Source organism: Musa acuminata, chromosome BXJ3-7, assembly GCF_036884655.1.
Source record: "Musa acuminata AAA Group cultivar baxijiao chromosome BXJ3-7, Cavendish_Baxijiao_AAA, whole genome shotgun sequence".
Classification (NCBI taxonomy): Eukaryota; Viridiplantae; Streptophyta; class Magnoliopsida; order Zingiberales; family Musaceae; genus Musa; species Musa acuminata.
The window spans coordinates 171,695-192,138 of NC_088355.1; the positions used below are offsets into that span (position 1 = coordinate 171,695).

Genomic DNA, 20,444 nt, shown 5'->3' on the forward strand with positions numbered 1-20,444 from the left:
ACAACTCTGCAACAAATTCTGATCTCGTCGGATTACTACAAGCTATAAAATCGACTGCGAGTGAGACACAGGTGCTGGCCAATAGGTGTAACGATGAGTCCTACGGTGGTGGCAAGCTCCACCTGCGGAGTGATCTTGATGTGATAGCATCAAGCTTCACCTCCTCATGAGGCGCCTGGAAGAGATCTACGCATCCGGGATTCTGACGTCTTAACAAGCCATCGTCGTCTCGAGGCCAGGCGTTGGTGCGAGCTGGGAGGACAAGCGGTTCTACGTGAAGGATCTCATCTCAAGGTTAAAGATTGGCGATTCGGAGATAAGGCTTCGAGCCTTGAGCGCCCTTAAGCAGGTGCTTTGCGACGACGACAAGTACGTGAGGATTTTGGTCGCCAAAGTAGCCGAAGGTGTTGCTCTGCTAGTGAGCTTTCTCGAATCCCAGAGCGAAGGCGTTCAAGAGGAGGCAGCCGAGGCGATCTCAGTCATCGCTTTTTTTTATTCACACAAGGGAGCTCTTGTGATGGCTATTTGGTAAATTCTTTGTTTGTTATTGATAAATCAAATTTTGATTGTCATATACATGTAAGGATTTAAATCTAATCAGGGGTCACTTTTACACTTGTCACTATTATTATGATCATGAATGCACTAAGAGAGGGGGGGACACCAATTGATTTTATCATCAAAATTCGAGATGAGAGGAGGAAGATTTTATCATCAAAATCCTGATGACTATTGAGTCAAGGTAGAGGTTAATGTTAAGAATGATTGTGTTGATTGTTTAATTATCATTGAGGCATAGGATTATGCACTAAAACATTGGTCATTGCAGTTACAAAGTAATAATTTATATCGAGGGACACCAACTATTGTTTCGATCAAATTGATTATCCTATTAATATCAAATTGTCCTTGTAAGTCGAGGATTGACTGACACATTAGTCGATTGGGTGCGATGTATCATTAGAATGCCCACATATCAAATTTTTTGTTCACTTGTACCCTTAACATATTTTAATATATGGAAGGTGTTGGGACACGATATCAAAGAGTAGGCTGGTGATTTACATCCCTCATTACATATCTACATATCTACCTTGATTCAATAAGACTTGGGCATGAGGTTTCATGGTGGAGTCGATTGCATTATCATGAAGGGATCCTTTGTAATGAAATTTGATTGTACCATCATAATATAATACTTTATGGCCAAATTTGACCTAGTCGTAGTAGCACTCTCTATAGCTGAATTCGATGGCATAATCATGGTAGGAGGCTTCATGACCAGATTTGATCATATCATCTTAGTAGAACACTTTGTGACCAAATTCGATTAAGTTAGTATGACACTTTATAGTCGGATTTGACCACATCACTATAGTAAGATATTTTATCATTGGATTCGATCATATTATTGTACCATGAGCTTCATTATCATAATCGATCTCAACATCATAGTGGGATGCTTCATCACTAGATTTAGATAGATGAGGGACTATAGATACACGATAACTGAGGACAGATAACTCTAAAGGATTAGATTCTCCTGTATCGTCTATGGACTGTGACGTAGTGGCCAAGTACGTCCGTAGTCGATGTGTCGAGTGAATTATTACAGAAATAATAATTCACTGAGCTGGAAGGAGTTTTGATAGGTATGACTCATAGCCAGCTCGATATTGGGCCTAGAGGATCACACACATATGGTAGGTGTTACGACTAGTAGAGGTTCAGATATAAGATATCTGTCGGAGCCCTTATCTTATTAAATATCCATTAAGCTCGTGAATTATTGGATCTCATAGATGAGATCCAATAAGAGCTAATAAGAGATTATTGAATAAAGACCCACTAACATAAAAAGCTTGAGTAATTAGATGGAGATACAATACCCAATAAGGTAGGATCCATTATGGTTAAGTTGACATGAGACCTCTATAAATATGAGAGAACCAAAAGGCCATATGTTAGACCTTTTTTGCTGCCACCTCCTATTCTTCTCTTCCCTTTTCCTCCTCAACAAACAAGGGTGTGTGGAGATTTAGGCAATGATTTGAGGAGCATTTTTGTAGCCCCTACCATATGGATCACTACTAGAGAGGAGGGCAGTTGACCTCCTTCATCCTGTCCCACAGATCTACAGGATTTCAAGAATATACGATCTCCCTAGGTAACACAACTATCTCACACGTAGTTTTCTATTTCATGGGTTTTATGCACCAATCTTCATATGACGATGAAATCTTTTTGTGAAAATATGAGATTTTTGTTTATATTTTTTCGTTGTGCATGTGATGTCGCTCATGGATTTCCCAACAAAAAGGATTCACTCTCGAGCCATACACCTCGACATGAAGAGCCGAGGTTGGCACCTAGATCGACCCCATGCACTCCCTAGTTGTGCACTCAGTATGAAGACCCAAAGCTTGCTCCTCAGCTGAGCCTACTTGCTCTTAAGCCATGCACCTCAGCGTGAAGAACCAAGGTTTGCACTTTAGGTGAGCTAACATATTTTTTCGACGATAAGCAAAGAAGCCACCAAAAGAAATACACAAAAGGCACACCTCAAATCCCCTATGAGAGATATATATTACACCTCTACGGTGGGGGAGAAAATGATAGAGGATATTTTGGCACCACCCAATTGACAACCACCTCAGATCACACATGGCGCCACTCTAGTCAAAATAATGTGTACATATCAAAGTAATGCAAAACAACATAGATCGATATGGAAACGATCGCATTTTGAAGCGACGCAACCCAACTCAAAAGCGACGCCACTCGGTTTTGAAGCTGCGCACTACAAATCCATGCCATTCGAAATCAAGTGATGCTTGCCAGCGAGGATATAACCCCGCAAGGCATGGGGTCGGAAGGATAGCTCTAGAACATACAAACCGCTCGTTGAAAATATCAACAGACACCAGTAAGCATAGGGGGAGTCGACTCCCTACGAATGATATAAAAATCACTCCCGAGGAGATGCCAGGAAACATGATTCACTATCTACAAAAACTAACTTATGTTTTGGCAGGGTAAGCCGGAACTCCCATCTCAAGCGTTGACCTGTTATGCAAGGACTCGGGACCTAAAGCCCCTCGCGGATTCGTCGGAGAACACCCTAGAAGACGACGACCATAACTCTTCGTCCCTTCTGCGAGAAGCTTTCCTTCTGAGTAACCACGCGAACAAACTTATACAATCGTGATCGAACCAAACCGTGTTTCTTCCGAAACCATGACATAAAGAATCACAACAATTACTATATAAGCAATAGTTAGAGGACCAATCGGTAACAATCTACCAAGTTTAGCTTAAAGAACACGTAGGTTGGGTCCAACCAAATGCGACCATCGACTCGACTCCGCAGATATACATGGGAAAAGAAACCGTGTTCCGTGCGCCAACCACGAGAATGACGTGATCAATGATTGATAGGACTTCACGAGACCGGAAATCAAACCGAACCACGTTCGGCCCTCGCTATACATAACGGACGGACCGATATTTGCCCCTTTTCCCCCTCCCAGAAGGGGCGCTGTTTTTCCCTCACCTTCTTCTACCCTTTCTCACATATTCGGAGTCCCTCGGTCGAGCTCCCACAACTCCATTGATGGCCACCAAAGTCTTTATCGTGTAAGCTTTTCAAAACCTTATTTTGTCTCTCCTTTGCTCTCTTCTGTCTTCCGCGTCCCTGCGGATACCATTTTTTGTTTCTGATTCTTCACTGTTGTTTGTTGTTTTCGTTTAAAAGTTGTGTTTTCCTTTTTTTCTGTAGCCTTTTTTTCTATCGATCTTTTCTTCAGACATGGATAAGGTTGGGATCTTTCGAATTTTCACACAAGGATCTACGACCTAGAGCAATTCTTTTGGGGTGTACTTTACAGATAGTTTCAGTTTTGCTTCTTGCCCTTGTTCTGGCTTCGTTGGAATCCATCGTATTTGTCTGTTGATCACTTGTTCCCGTGAGAATTTTCCTTCAGGAGAACGCGATTCAAAATATACAGTTTGATGTCTTGTTCCTCTTGAAGTTAGTTTAAGTTAGAATGTTAGGAATTCCTTCGCGTTCGTTGTTGCAAATTGTTTCTGAAAGTAATTGGATTACTTTTCCTGGTCGTTTAGCTCTGTTCTCTTTTCGTTGCTGTGCATGTTTGAGCTCTTTTGTGCTAAGGAGGAGAGCTATTGTGTGCCTGCGACCCACCATTAGAGACGTTGAAAAAAGTAGAAGGCATAAAAAAATGAATCGAAAAATGATACCTTTATCTTAATCTTGGTACAATTTTAGTGTTTAGATCGGTTCCATACACTATGAATCCCCATCAACATGGTGAACCAATTTTATTCCTGACTTAATGGAGGGCCTGCTCATTTTGGATCCTTCCATAATTGTGCTTGGCCTGATGCGGTTTTCTATCTGGCTTTGTACCAGGACAGCTCACCAGAATTTTCCCGTGCTTTATGCATTTTTAGAGACAAAGCTATCATATGCATAAGAACATCCTCTTAGCTACTGGTACTTGATATAATTATTGGATTGTTACTGTTCCAAAGTTTTGTATTCTTTCATGAATATCTAATCTTACGTTATAAATATATTGGACACTTTTCTATCAGTTTAAGCTATTAATATTACCAGGTAAGCCAATCAAAATATTTATCATAGAGTGAAAGCAAGACATAAGTACGATTCTCACATCTATCACCTAATATTTAATTTAAAATATATGTGTAATATTCGCTTTTCATTTGATTTTGCACCATAAAATTGGAATTATTGGTAACTTAATCAAATTATTTATCATGGTATCAAAGCACATAACGAGTTTAATTCCTAGATCTGTCATTCTTTATTTCATTCTTTATTTAATTAGAAGTATTTATGTCATATACTTGGATTTACCTTCAGGTATCAAGCTAGCCTAGATCAACTTGCACATGAAAGGGGATCCTAAAGCTTATAAAAATATTAGGCTCCTTCCTATGAACTTAAGCTTTTAGGAATACTAATAACCTAATCAAAACATTTATCATCTAGAAACCTTTTTTTCTCTTTTCTGTTTGGGAATAAATAGTTGAAGCATCAAATATAGGCTTCTAGAGTATAAGTTTTTAATTTCTTATTATTAGATTATGCAATATCTACTTGTTTCAAGATTAAAGATCATCATATTTACTGTCACGAAACGTAGTTCTGTAAAAATAGTAGAAGTAATTCATTCTTTTACAAGTGAAATGGGAGGTCTCTTTTCATCTACTTTCAAATTACATTGACTTATTAGCAAGATAGTAGTTTTGCTGATTTATCTGTGTCCCCTCCATTACATGGTTAGCCATGTATGATAGTTCAAAATTGGGACCAACATGATGTGTAAGCCCTTAGCTAATTCATAGAATAGTACAAGACTAATTACTTGGTGTGGTTACAAATATGTAAGGGTTGCTAAAGCATGTTAAGGTATAAACAATTATGTCTCTTGATTTCTTTAAATAAGGTATACTATATATGTAGAAAGGCATTGTTTGCATTCTGTAACCCATGAACTTGAAAGTAGTTATTACTGTTAATGAACATCACAATTTTATGATGCTTGAACAGATACTACTCTATGTATGGCCATGTTGAGAGGTTAGCTGAAGAGATAAAAAAAGGTGCCTCATCTATTGAAGGAGTGGAAGCTAAAATGTGGCAGGTTTGTGCGACTGGATTCCATTAGAATCGATTTCAATTTAACAAATTATAAGGTTCCTTGATTGTGTTTGGCCTAGTTGCATTACGTTCGGACTATCATTGTAGATGTCAAAGTCTTCAATCAGTGCTGATTTGGACTTCTAAGAATGTCGATAGGTGTTTAGCAGAAGTACATGAATTTGTCTTTTAAGTTGTTAATTGCTGGTGTGATGGATTACGTGGACCTGAGAATAATGCACACTGTGATGCTTAAAAGTGATATTCTTATGTATGGTAACTTGATTAAGAACCATTAATCTTATTTCTTGGAAGTCACTTCTAGAACCAAAGCCAGATGATATTTTTGGAACCCTCTGGCAGATGCTTCTAATGCTGGTTGTCCACAGAACTAGTCACGTTTGACTTAGCTTACTAGATGGAAGGAAATGTTATCTCTGTGATAAGATATTTGCTAATACCAAAAAAAGCATCTCAGGAGCAATTCCATTCCCGGTCTTTGTTTCAGTCTGCTCTTTGACTGTGCCACATCCTTTTGAGAAAATTTTGGTTGCTTTGGTGCTTTCATCTGTTCCACTCCCCCATTGCTATCCGTAGGATATGATACCACATTATATGATGCACTAAACCTGTATTGACACAGCAATTAGGAAGCTACATGGTTCACTGTTTACCCTGTTTGTCTTCCCTCCTTGTTGGTCTAAGAATCTTTCTAGTATCAAATATCTACACATCTATTATTCTGAATTAGGTGATGGTACATTATTAAACTAAATGCTTTCTCAGTAAAGATCTGTGAAAATTTTGTGATTGGAGGTAAGAACAATATTTTACGAAAACACTTTTTCCATAGTCCATACACATTAGGAATGCTTGGCAAAACGAATCATCCATTAATTGCATGTCATTGATGTGGACTTACATCAACTGAGCAGGTACCTGAAATCCTCCCTGATGAAGTTCTTGTGAAAATGAGTGCACCTCCTAAAAGCGAAGTACCAATTATCACAGCAAACCAACTTGCTGAGGCAGATGGTGTTCTATTTGGATTTCCAACTAGATTTGGTATGATGGCTGCACAATTCAAAGCATTTCTTGATGCAACTGGAGGTCTTTGGAGATCTCAACAGCTTGCAGGCAAGCCTGCAGGAATCTTCTATAGCACTGGATCTCAAGGCGGTGGACAGGAGACTACTCCGTAAGATACTTCCTAGAAAAGAAGATTTTAATATTACTTATGTTGCATTCTCTTGAAACGTCCCTATTTACGCACAAGTCAGCTATCAGGATTATTAGTCTTTAGATTTCAGGTAGATGAATAAGATGTTGATTTCATGTTTTTCGGCTTCAATTATAATTCTTATGAATAAAATCTAGGTTGCATTCATAATTCTTAAATGTTATATTTCACAGTAAACCACCATTATGCTGTCAGTTCTATCATTTAAAATGTAAGATCTTTGGAACAGCATGGCTTCTTGCCTTTAGAGGTTACTTATATAGAATGCAATTTTGGATACACACCTGTCCGGTTGATGGCAGAACCAGTATGTTTCTCTGTATATATACATGTGTTGATACACAGTATGTCAGCATGTACCATGGTTCCATTCTGCTGGAGGATATGCGTAGAGGGGAAGGAATAACATGGAAGAAGGAAAATGAAGAAGAAAGGAAGAATGAAGAAGAAGAAAGAAGGAAGCATATGAAGAGCAAAGCAGAAGAAAGAAGGAAAAAGAAGGAAAGAGGAAGGAAGATGAGGAAAAAGAGGCAGTGGAGATAGAGAAAGAAGAGGTGTACTTGTTTAAAAAGAGGTGGGCAGCATGTGGATGATGATAAAGAGCAGGCAGCAAGCAGCGGTAGTCGGACGATGCATAGCAAGAGACGACTTCCGAGTCGTGAGGCTAAAGGCATCCAGGCCTTTAAAAAATAAAAAAACTTGTTTAGAAAAGAGAAAAGCAAATCACATTACCCAAAATGAGACAGTCCATGTCTCAGTTCATACGTGGATCGATAAATACCTGTAGATATATGGCCCGGTCTAGGCAAAATCAAGTTCATTGGTCATCATCCCATGACAATTTCCTGAACCAAGTCCAAATAACATGGATATACGACAAATTGTTATTAACAATTTTTTTAAAAATATCATGTTCGTTGGGTTATTCAGTGGCATATTTATGTTATTTGGCATCTTTAAGTAAGCTAAAGGCCATTCTTGTCTTCAGTTTTGTTCATTTAGGAGATTTTGTGATTAGAGTTAAAAGCCACTACCCGAAGCTAGACAAGTTTCTGTTAGCTTTATCATTGTACCCACATTTATATGATAAGCTTTGCTGCCATAGTCAGATTGAGGAAATAAACTTGTCATTTATATACATGTCATTCTTTATCTTTAGATTCCAAAGCCTTCATAAAGAACTTAAACCACCATGCTACTTGCTGTCACCTTCTTTTTCTTTTTTACAGTTTGACTGCAATAACTCAGCTGGTTCACCATGGAATGATCTTTGTGCCCATTGGTTATACCTTTGGAGCTGGTATGTTTGAGATGGAGAAGGTGAAGGGAGGCAGCCCTTATGGTGCAGGCACTTATGCTGGGGATGGTACCAGAGTCCCATCTGAGCTTGAATTGGAGCAAGCTTTTCATCAGGGAAGATATTTTGCAGTAATGGCAAAGAAGCTTAAGACATCTGCTTGATCTCTGATGAACATAAATGATCAAAAGGTCGACTTCAAAATATAAAACATATATGTACAGTCTTTGTCTTTGTTTTCTGCAATTTATCTCTGGTTGTTAATACTGCAAGGTTGTTTGATTCTTGTGCCCAGCGAGATATTATTTGTACCATTAGATCGATGGATCATGTCCTGTGAAGTTCTTCTTCTAATGGTAACCATCTATCTCTTGTTTCCTTCTGCTGACGGTCTACAATCTATTAGCTACATCAGCATTTGTTCTGTTAGTAGAGCTTATGAGCGTTATTTCACGAGATTATGACTCAGTTAAAGAGCAAGGAGGACTTTTTATTTCACTGTCACGATCATGTGCTAAAAATGATGAACCCGTCATGTAGAATCTGAAGCCACTGTTGGACCAACGCATCAAGACTCGTATTAAGATGGTGAGAAATCTTGAGGACGTGCCAAAACTACTTTTGACACGATCAGACGTCATCAGTGTATCTTATACATGTCATGAGGAATTTGAATGGATAAGATTTTGTGTTGTCAAGGTTTCCTCCAGAGTCCAACCCAAAAGCAGCAAACTGCGACCTGTAGGTTCTGAAACAGGCAAGCCCTCATCATGCAGCTTGGTGTCTACTGACCATTCCCATCACTCTCCCACGCCCACATTGCCACAAACAAAAAACAAAAAGTTCACAGTGAATGTAACAGTCGAAGATGGCTACAAAAGGAAGAAGAAATTTAATGTGATGGCCCCCCACCAAAGCTGCGTCCGCTGTCCCATCAATCGGTTCACCTCCTCTGGTCCTTCCTCCCTCCCCTATGGGTTCCATCCCTCTTTCCGTTCTGCAGCCTATCCGCTCGACATGCGGCGATCTTTGCTCGCTGTCGGAAGTTGCTTCCAGGTGCAAAACCACCGCCACCACGCGATAGGGCCAGGGGACCAATGGATCACTCCTGCCATGCCGAAAGCTGTAGAGTGAAAGCTCGATGATCAAGAACTGGTGCCGGTTTTCCCCTAATGCTTACAACAGTTGATCCTGTTGTGCCATGAGTCCCAAGCTTCATCCAGTATCCACACGAGAGATGTCTCCTCTTCAACTCGGATATTCTATCACGCGTCCATTGAATATATCATCGTGAAGGGTGTCGTCCCTTGGGTCACTGCACTAGTTGTGGGGATACAGGACACCACCATCGATTGCCTCCGTCGACCGAGCAGGCCACGTCGATCGAGGGGCATGCATGCTACATGTCGGAGTTCCCATGCGTAGCAGTATGCATGCACATGCACGAAGAGGCTTTGCCATGAATGTGATTTATATGCCCACGGAAGACATGCGGCGGTTCTGAATGTGCAACGATTAAGTTAAAAGATAGAGGATTAGATAGTGATCAAATCTTTACTAAAACGTGAAACAAGCCGTCCAGCTACTCTTGAATTGCTGCCACAGCTCGGAAGAAGCACAGAGGAAGTGGACAAGATAGATAGATAGATACACAGCTCAGCTCGGCTCATTAGAAAGAGTAGAAGAAGACCCTGCATGAGCAAGACATCTCATCGTTTCCTCACTGACGCCAAGTCAATGGTGATCCAAAAGCATGTTCTAGAACAGTATCCAAACAGAAACCACTGGTCCTCTCCCTGTTCCTCCCTTCCTACCTTCTACTATTATATTGCTAGATGCCACGACAGTAACACAGATATGGCAAAGCGAGACCAACAGTGCGTATGAATGAATGAATGAATGAATGTTCAACCCCAAGAGTACTCTCAGACACCAAATGTCATTCTGCGACTGGAGGAAGGATACTTTAATGGGTACTTGATGATGCTGGTTCTCCCGAGCGAGGAGGCCCTTCGCTTGGAGACAACCAAACCCACCTTTAATTTGCAACCCCTTCAACAATGACATCAGACGTTGCTTTGATCGGAGGAAACCCACGACGCCTTGGGACTGGAATCTAGGGATGGGGAGCCGATCGTTCAACGTATTTCCTTTCAAGTCTTCGTCATCTCCAAGATTGAAGGATCCACCTTGTCCTCCTCCATGCACCCACGATTAATGCTCCCTTTATCATCTCCAAGTGTTCCAAACACCTTCAAAATATGATCTTCCAATGCCTGTCATGCAAAGTGTTGCTAGTTGTCTCCTTCTGCCTACCAACCTTTGAATTTTGCGACTCACGATTTGACGATTGATATGGAGGGAGCTATACAGCGTCTATTTTTCTTTTTTTGGGCGTTTCAACGAGGGGACGGACGAGTATTTTCAGAATTTTAATATGATTTAAATTACTTTAAAATTAAAATTATCTGAAGAATGATTTCACGTATGAAAAGAAACCCTTGTGTACCTCATGATTTTGGTAAAAGAGATAGAAAGAAAAAACATTTCGAGTTGCTCTTTTTTTTTTCTTTAATTGATATTAGAGATCCTAAGAGAGATTTAGTATAAGAGACTCCACACTTAAATTTGAGTTGATTCAAGAGAGACATATTATATTTATTTGGTTATTTTTTTTATACACAAGTGTTGAACCATATAAAATTTTTATTAATTATTTTCTTGTTTGTGCTTTTATCGTTGATCCTCTGTATTATTAGTAGTTCTTTTGGTATCCAAGACTTGTTTCCCCTCCCCTATCATGGACAAAGAAAGTTGCAACGAGCCCACAACGCAAGCGGTGAATTCATCATAAGAATAATCATGCAAACCTGAAACACAAAACATCAAAGGAATAAGATAAAATGATGAAGATGGAGAGAGGTAAATGCGATTAATGACTACGATGAACCGTGAAATTCAGATTAATCAACAGGTGCTGCTACTTCTTTTAGCTGAGTAATTAAGAAAAAAAGAGACTGTATTGTCGGAAGGAACTGGCATTGGCAAGCGAGAATACACTTGCAAAGCGACAGCAAATAAGATGTGATAGAGAGGACAGACTCATTTCGATGGTCCAAGTGTGGATTCATGAAGAAGATTTATGTCAGTCCCTGTAGCATCAACAAGAGACTACTTTGGCGGGGTGAGATGTCAGATTTTGATACCTACTAAATTTGAACTTGATGAAAGCGGGAACAACAAGTGGGTTTAGATGTAAGATGTTGCATCTTGTGTCGTTGAAGCTTCTGTCTCGGCTGTCTTGTTCTTTGGTTACATCGATCCATGTTTCATGAAGATGCACTTGTGTAATTGTCACGATACTCGAGCAAGAAAGTTCTAAGAGGTTGGCAGAACAAGGTGTGGAACCATTCCGCGGGAAGATTCAGGTGGTATATATATGCCCATGCATGATGTCAAGCGCGAAGATGGCAACTAGCTAGCTAGTGCGAGTCGCTAATTAAATTCCATGCTTCCGAGCGAGGATAACAAACATGGGAAGTGAACAAGCCAGAGAGAGAGAGAGAGAGAGAGAGAGAGAGCGAAAGTAAACAATGGGACTTCCTTGCCACGGTGGGTCACGTCCGTCGGTTGCAAGCTTAATTAACCGGGAGTCCCAGTAGAGGTTGGAGTTAGAAATGAGAAGCTTCCGAGCTATAAGCTTCCCAACAATGTCATGTCTTCTTAGCTTTGTGTCTGCTATATATATTCCGGAGGACCTACGGTTTCTGTCCACTTCCACATCCGGTCGTTGTTTTGTTGTCATCCCTAGCGGACGGAATCACCCACCGTGAGATTCGCGTAGGACGTCTTTTGTCTCCGTGCTGCTTTATTCTATGCCATTGGAACATTAATTATGAGCTCTTCCGGTAAGACGCCAAAAGTTTCAGCCATCAAAACCGTACACACTACTGCGTTGCCGTCAGTCACAGCATGTTCGTCGATCGTCGGCGGAGCTGGAAGAGAAACCGATCGACATGAGGGTTGGGACTTTTTATGTTGTTCCAGATAGACCTAATTAACCATGAGTTGCCTGTACATCTTTCATACTTGTTCATCACCTATTTCTCTTTCCTCTCGTCGGAAGAGTTTGCCCGCGCGTAGGCAGTTGATTTAATGTCATTTATTGTCCGTATGGGAAGTTCAAGATTTTTAATATTCACAGGGCAGTAAAAAGAGCTGTACGACCAAATTAAAAAGACTGTGTTATGGTGACAAGCAGTAGCGTAAGAGGCAGAAATAATAATGGCTAATAAATGAAAGGGTGTCTCCGGACAAGATATGAACAATTCACGAAGGTCGTCGACTGTTTGGCGCTATTCAGAAGACCATGAAATCATGTAGGAACGACCGACTGCCATCTTAATTTCTGTGCGCACAACTTCTTAGATGGGATACTTATCTCTCTCTCTCTTCTTAAGATCTGTGCGCACGCCTTCTTAGATGGGAGACATCTCTCTCTCTCTCTCTCTCTCTTCTTAATATCTGTGCGCACGCCTTCTTAGTTGGTATACATCTCTCTCTCTCTCTCTTAATGTCTGTGCGCACGCCTTCTTAGATGGTAAACATAGCTGTCTCTCTCTCCCTCTCCCCCCTCATGTATATATACAAAAAGATTGATAGATATCCAGATCATCGATCAATTCACTCTCTTTAGCGTTGTCGTCTACCGTGACATACATATTACCCGAACGTATAAATTAACTGTATGACGGTGATGCATTTCGCCAAAGCACCTGCTTGGGATATCATCATGCTGTAGTTATGGCTTCGTTGTCATTCAGGTCAACACCATCATTACATCTCCTTTTCTGAAAAGAATAAAAACACCATTCATTACGTCTCCTTGTCGAGAAATACCACTCGTTACAACTGGAGACATATGTTTTGTCGGTAATGTACAAACAGTCGTCGCTAGCTTCCTTCCGTAACCCCATTAACCTTAGCGCCTCTGCAACACCACCCTGTCGGAGGATGAACCAGGAAAAACCCGAGACAGGAGAATAATGCAACATTCTGTACAACGACGAGTCGACGAAAGCGGTGCCACTCGGTGGCCCTCCATGTCGCACGATCTGCCCGACACTAGTGTCCAAACAGTGAACAGATGGAGACGCCACAACCGCACCTACGCATCGCCATCGCAGAGAGGAGAGGAGAGGAGAGGAGGGGAGGGGAGGTGAGGAAACCCTTTATGGAGCATTTGGACTCACCACCGATGACAGAATGGAAAATAACAAAAGTTAGCGGAGAAGATAACAGAGGCCGGAGCCACAGATGCCTGCCCGCCTACCTTGGTTTATGAAGGAAAGCCATGGAAAGGGACCTGCACAAGGATCCAGGGGAAACGGTGTGAAGCTTAATGCAGGGATCCATCACATCCATCCATATGTACATGCTGACCCCTGACTCGGACGAGAGGGGCGCCTCGGCGGCCCTGGGTTGACACGCCTGAGAAAGATCGGATCGGTGTCTCACCTTTTAGCCTCGCCAAGCCAATTGCTGGGGACTGCAGCAGCCATGGGAAGTAGACTGTGATGGCTACGCTGGAGAAGCATGCTGGGCCATGCTGATAACAGCAGCACAATAACCCACCCGACATGTCGTTGTACACGCGTTCGCAGGTGTGGATATATCGTTAGCGCACACGCTGCTGATGTACATATCCCGCCAAACTTGCAACTGTTGCCATGCAGATAGATTCATATTTGTGCTCGTTGGAGAGACACGTTATCCATCTTTGGTTGCTTGTTCGTTTGGACTATTGCCTTGATTCCCATTCCACATTGTAGTATATGACGGCAGAATTATGTCACGTCCCGTCCCCGATAGCACCACTTCACAGCGCAAACCATCCTTGATCCTACGCGTGAGTATACATAACGAGTGTATTATACATATAAAACTTAGATGTTGTAGCATCATCATCATCAAGCATATATATACCATGTTTCGCAGGAGGTTCCGAAGTAAAAGTGTCTTTCAAGCATTAATTCCCAGCTGCGAACTCGTTACACGTACAAGGAATGGCAATAGAAAAGTAGAAAGTAGGCTTTGATTTCCAGGGTATAAAAACTAGGAATTTGACAGCCATCAATGGGACATGAGGACCGGTTTCCTATAGGTGACAGCAGACACTCGACAGCCCCCACGCATTAATCATTATTGTTTATATATAATGTTGAAGCACCGGGCCATGAGCAGCAGGGCCACCGCCATGGACGCACCATATCGACAGCACATGCTTAATTACTACTGGAAGAAGAAAAGAAGAGGGAATAGTTAATACGAATGTTAGACAGGACTAAGCTAGCTACTTCTGAGATCCCTTCTTCGGGGAACTCAATGATTATGGCGTTGTGATGTAATCTTTGTTAAGCAAGACAAAAGGCTAACATGAGTCTGCAGGCAACCAACAATACGCTACCTCTAGAACATACTAGTTAGACGATGATTGAGAGTTGCATTGATTACAATCCAACTTGAAGAAGTTTCCTGTGGGCTTGCTTGGTCAGACATGTATCAGAGAATCCTATTTGTTTCGCCTTGCGATGACCAACTTGCTTAACCATGCGTACGTATCTAGAGCCTTTTCACTGGACTTACCGCCCGGTCTTTACTTGGTTAGTATCCTGTACTGCGTGCGAGATGGCAACTGGTATTTTGGGAGTCTTGCAAATCTGCTCCTAACTGGAATATATATGTATGTATGTATGTATGTATATATACATATATACATATATACATATATATACATATACATATACATATATATACACCACAAGTTTGCTTTCAAACGTATGATCATCGTAATAAAGTGTCATCCAGAGAAGAGGGAGAGCGTGTGTGTGCATGTAAAGGAGAGAGTTTCGTTTACATGTATATATATTCATGTAAATGATAGTGTTTTATTTTCTTAGAAAGAGAAAATGATAAAAAGAAAAAGATAACAATTCTCTCACTCTTGTTCCAGGCTTCCTTACATGGAACAGTAACGAGAGTGCAGATCCAGCTGATCCCCACAATCCTCACCATTCTTTTAATTAACTTGACCACCACGAGCTTTCGAGGTCAGTTCAAAAAGGAAATTAACGAGCCGGCACCTTCTTTTTCTCTGCGTTGGTGCACCCAACTCTCCCAAAAGTCGACTAATATTTAATGTGGTAGCGTTGTGGTGAGCGATTCTTTTCCTGCCTCTTTTTACCCCATGCAAATAAAATAAACAAACAAACAAAGAAAATTTATGTCTATTTCGTATCATAAATGGATGGGCTCACAGTGTTCGGGTTGACAAAATCGCTCCTAAAGTGATCCTCTCTCATTGACATGACGTGTAGGGCCTACGTGTATGCTGCTTCCATTACTTCAAGTCCGTCCATCGCAGATCACATCACCTCGGAGACAAATCTAAGCTAAAGGAATACGACTAATAGATGATAAACAAGGTTTACAAGTATCTCATCACACCACGTACACACGTTGCCGATCGATGCGTATCGAGGAAAACCCCGCCGCTTCTGCCCGACGTGTCGAACGAGTGTGCGCAAAGCTTGTGTTGACGACGCTGCGTTTACGACATCCATTAACTCGACGAGCCATGGAAAGGAAGGAATATCTCAGCCATGATCGTGATCAAGACACACAGATACGAAAGAGAGATCGACCTCAGGAATCATATCAACGACAAGATGCTAAACGTGTGGCCTATCGATCACTAGCATGACCGATGCATCCATCCCGGCTTGCTTTTTGATGCATCTTGCACGGTTTCAGTGTCGCATCGTTGCTATCTATCGCTCGCATCCGATTCGATTGGTCGCATTGGCAGCAAGACTCAAACAACTTTTGAGAGATGGATAGATAGATAGATAGATCCGTGGATAAAATAAAATGTACGTAACTTTAGTCCTCCTCCTATCTTTTCAATGATGTGAACTCAAAGCTTAGGAATGACCCTCCTTCGCTACATCCAAACACGCACTGTGTGCATCGGAGTAAAAATTTTCTCTCGGCGGGTGATGATGATAATGATGTCCAATCCCAACTATTAATTATCTACTCTTTGTCTTTGCAAGTTTTAGGTACACCAGGAAGGCGGAAAAGGGGGGTTTCTTCTTCCCGCATGGAGTGGTATGTGACATCGCCTGTCATGTTGCCTGCAGCTCCAAGTCCGAATGTGAAATGATCAGCTTAGTTCGTCAACACACTTTTTTCTCCACATCCAAGAAAGTTAATTCACCAGCTACATCCATAAAGCCGATGCATCATGGGATTCCTCCCCAGGCGAAACGATCAGCTTAGCTCTCGAGCTGGCCTCTAATTAGTGCATGGTGACAAATGAATAGATCACGCGATCCAGTACATGTCGAGCGTACGATAAATAAATAAAGCAAGGGTGGAGACTCCAACGCATCCATCCATCCATCTATCGCACGGCACAACACAAAAAGGGTTCACGCACGAGGATTCCTATCGACCTTGCCTTTCCAAGACACCACCATCCCAGCAGCCATGGAGTATAAAGCTCGTGCAAGCAATTCGCTCTCCTTTTCTTGCCGATACGCACTTCCACGATGTAGCTGCTGCATACGAGTACATATGTACTCGGGCATGATTCGTAGGCAAAACCTCCTACTGCGTGCGTACGTATTTATGTGACATTTGTTGTAATGCAATGATTCGTTTTCGTATTTTATTGTTACTGCAATTTGTTTCGAATACATGTTTTGGTGACTAGGAAATACGGAAGAGTCCATCAATTAATCGTATGCAATGTCATGTTGATCTGCCACAACATTGCTTCGATCAAGTTTGATTAATGGTTCGTCCCTAATGCGTGGGTGCATGATGACTATTACTACTACTACTACTACTACTACATGCCCCTTGGCACCATCTGCTGGCAAATTAATGCAGCAATTATGATGTTTTTTTTTGGATACCAAATCCGACGAAAGAAAAATGTCTTCCTAGCCATCCATCCTTGTCTGGTGTTGCCACTCGCCACCAAGAACCTGGCCCGATCTTGTCCCTCATGATTCCTCTCGATTCTGCTTGGGATTACAGAAGATCTGCGAGTGAGTATATATATGTATATATATACACAACACACATACGAACGAAATACATATATCTCTCGAAATAAAATAAATAGATGACTTGGTAAAACCTAATCGTGCTAATGGATAAAAAATCCTACCACAGCAGACATGTAAAGCTAGTCGATGAAATTTAATTATCGTTTAAATTCTGGCATCGCTTAAATTTCGTCACTCGAAATGCATGGATGGAAAAAAAAAAGTAAGCGAGGGATGGATGGATGATGAGACCCAAAAAGTAATCATCGAAGCAAAGGTCTTGGACTGACCAAATATGTGATCATTCCAAATGTATGAAGTGCGCGAATAATACATGAAGCTTATACACGAAGAATACATGGGGTTTACGTGAGGTTGCCAATTTACGGTGATAAGGATGAAAAGAAGAGCTTATTATATAGCTACATAAAAAGGTATTCCTTTCGCTTCGACTGTTTGATTTGAAACATGAGTGAGCCACAACTATTCCTCTCTATAAATACTTCGTCACGATCCTCCCCCCCTCCCGCACACATCGACAAACTTGAGTCTTCTTCTTCTCTCTCATCCTCTCCCTCCCCCACAGCCTCTCTACTCTCATTATTTCTCTGCAAACCCCATCTCCGTTGCTGCCAGCCACTTCAACAAACCACAACCCCCCCCCCCAACCCCCTCCCAACAAGAATCACAGCTCGTAGGCTGTTGCTTCAGCTTGATTCACCGTCACCACCATGCCAGAAGCGCCTAAGCTCGTGCTGCCGCCAGCTGTGGTTCCGGAGGAGCACCGGCAAGCTCTCCATTTCATCGAAGATGTGACCGCGAACGCCGACCTCGTCCAGCGCCGCGTGCTTGTGGAGATCCTCTCGCAGAACGCCGCCGCCGATTACTTGCACCGTCACGGCCTCTGCGGCCGAGCTGTCCCCGACCCCGACGCCTTCAAGCGCCTCGTCCCGGTCGTCAACTACGAAGATCTCCAGCCCGACATCCTCCGCATCGCGCATGGTGACACCTCCCCCATCCTCTCCGGCCGCCCCATCTCCGAATTCCTCACCAGGTGCGTGTGCTTCTCATTTTGCCATACGGCGTGGCATCATTGGTTGAGCGTGCACGGTCAACACGTGTTGCGCGGTTAATCGTGGTTCATGCCCTCTGTGTCTTGCCAATAGCTCCGGGACGTCGGGCGGCGAGCGGAAGCTGATGCCGACGATCGACGATGAGCTCGACCGCCGCTCTCTACTCTACAGCTTGCTCATGCCGGTGATGAGCCAATTCGTGTCTGGCCTCGACAAGGGCAAGGGAATGTACCTGCTTTTCGTTAAGTCGGAGGCGCGGACTCCCGGTGGCCTCGTCGCCCGCCCCGTGCTCACCAGCTACTACAAGAGCCGCCACTTCCTCAGCCGGCCATTTGACCCCTACAACGTCTACACCAGCCCGAACGAAGCCATCCTCTGCTCGGACTCCTACCAGAGCATGTACTCTCAGCTCCTCTGCGGCCTTATTCAGCGAACCCAGGTGGTTCGCGTTGGCGCCGTCTTTGCATCCGGCTTCATCCGCGCCATACGCTTCCTGGAGAAGCACTGGCCCAGCCTCTGCCGCGACATCAGGACCGGCGAGCTCGACCCCGACATCACCGACCGGGCCGTGCGCGAGGCGGTGGCGTGCGTGCTGCGCCCGGATCCGGAGCTGGCGCTGCAGATCGAGACCGAGTGCCGCAAGGGGTCGTGGCAGGGCATCATATCCCGGTTGTGGCCCAACACCAAGTACGTCGACGTGATTGTCACCGGTGCCATGGCACAGTACATCCCGACGCTTGATTTCTACAGCGACTGCCTGCCGCTGACGTGCACGATGTACGCGTCGTCGGAGTGCTACTTCGGGCTCAATCTCGACCCCACGTGCAAGCCCAGTGACGTCTCCTACACGTTGATCCCCACCATGGCCTACTTCGAGTTCCTCCCCATCCAAAAATGCAGCGACAACGGCGGTGTGGAGTTGGATCACCACGACTTGGTCGACCTCGTCAACGTGAAGCTCGGCCAGGAGTACGAGCTCGTCGTCACTACCTACGCTGGCAAGTGACATCGACCGACTTGTGTAGTTAAACAAGACGGTGGTGGCGGCAAAATTCAACTAAAAGTGGAGGTTTGGTTTTACATGTCTCGCAGGGCTGTATCGGTATAGAATCGGTGACGTGCTGAGGGTGGCGGGATTCAAGAACAAGGCACCGCAATTCAACTTCATTCGGCGGAAGAATGTGGCGTTGAGCATCGATTCCGACAAGACCGACGAGGTGGAGCTCCACGACGCAGTGGGTAACGCGGTGAACAACCTGGAGCCATTTGGGACGTCGCTGGTGGAGTACACCAGCTACGCGGACACGTCGAGCATCCCCGGCCACTACGTGCTGTTTTGGGAACTGCGTGCCGGTGGGACGCCGGTGCCACCCTCGGTGTTCGAGGACTGCGGCCTGACGGTGGAGGAGTCACTGAACAGCGTGTACCGGCAGGGGCGAGTGTGTGACAAGTCGATCGGGCCGCTGGAGATCCGCGTGGTGGCGGAAGGGACGTTCGACAAGCTAATGGACTATGCGCTGAGCCAGGGCGCCTCCATCAACCAGTATAAGGCGCCGCGGTGCGTGCGGGCAGGGCCGGTCGTCGACCTGCTGGATGGGCGAGTGAAGTCCCGGTTCTTCAGCCCCAAGTGTCCCAAGTGGCGGCCGGGCCACAAGCAATGGAACATGGACGATACTGGCATCTAATGCAAATCGTCATCATCTAATCGGAGAGTACAAGTCGGAGCAGTGGATATTAGCTTTTAGTCACAATAGCCAGCGGTTAAATGTAGAGAAATAGGTGTCCTTATTCTCCCTCCCTCATTTTTCCTACTTCCTCTGCTAGTTTTTCTTTTTTGGTTCCCCTTTTGTCTTTTTCGCTTTTGGAGTTTTAGATAGTATACGAGTAGCTTCGCTAGGAGGTCATCTCAGCTTTGTACAAACCACCACTCTCGATCGAGGAAGGGATGCCTTTCTCTCAAGTAATGTTATGATGTTCTTGTAGATTCAGAGCTTCCATTTCATGCCCACTCAGCGTTGGCAACTCTGAGAAG

The 20,444-nt window shown here is 43.4% G+C and overlaps 2 protein-coding genes across 3 annotated transcripts; both read left to right on the top strand.

Moving 5' to 3' along the window:
* The first annotated feature begins 3,481 nt into the window (after window positions 1-3,481).
* On the top strand, window positions 3,482-8,605 carry LOC135642525 (probable NAD(P)H dehydrogenase (quinone) FQR1-like 1). Of its 2 annotated transcripts, XM_065158738.1 has the most exons (4): window positions 3,482-3,636; window positions 5,597-5,690; window positions 6,622-6,884; window positions 8,156-8,605. In XM_065158738.1, the coding sequence occupies exons 1-4, from the start codon at window positions 3,614-3,616 to the stop codon at window positions 8,385-8,387; spliced, it is 612 nt and encodes a 203-aa protein (XP_065014810.1). In that variant the 5' UTR covers window positions 3,482-3,613; the 3' UTR covers window positions 8,388-8,605. The 2 variants fall into 2 exon arrangements, with proteins under 2 accessions (XP_065014810.1, XP_065014811.1); XM_065158739.1 differs by lacking the exon at window positions 5,597-5,690 and having other exon boundaries at window positions 3,508-3,636.
* Window positions 8,606-17,933: 9,328 nt separating this feature from the next.
* LOC135643059 (probable indole-3-acetic acid-amido synthetase GH3.1) lies at window positions 17,934-20,232 on the top strand. The gene is made up of 3 exons (XM_065159603.1): window positions 17,934-18,393; window positions 18,506-19,410; window positions 19,505-20,232. Exons 1-3 carry the CDS (start codon window positions 18,071-18,073, stop codon window positions 20,095-20,097), a joined length of 1,821 nt encoding a protein of 606 aa, XP_065015675.1. The 5' UTR covers window positions 17,934-18,070; the 3' UTR covers window positions 20,098-20,232.
* The last annotated feature ends 212 nt before the right edge of the window (window positions 20,233-20,444 follow it).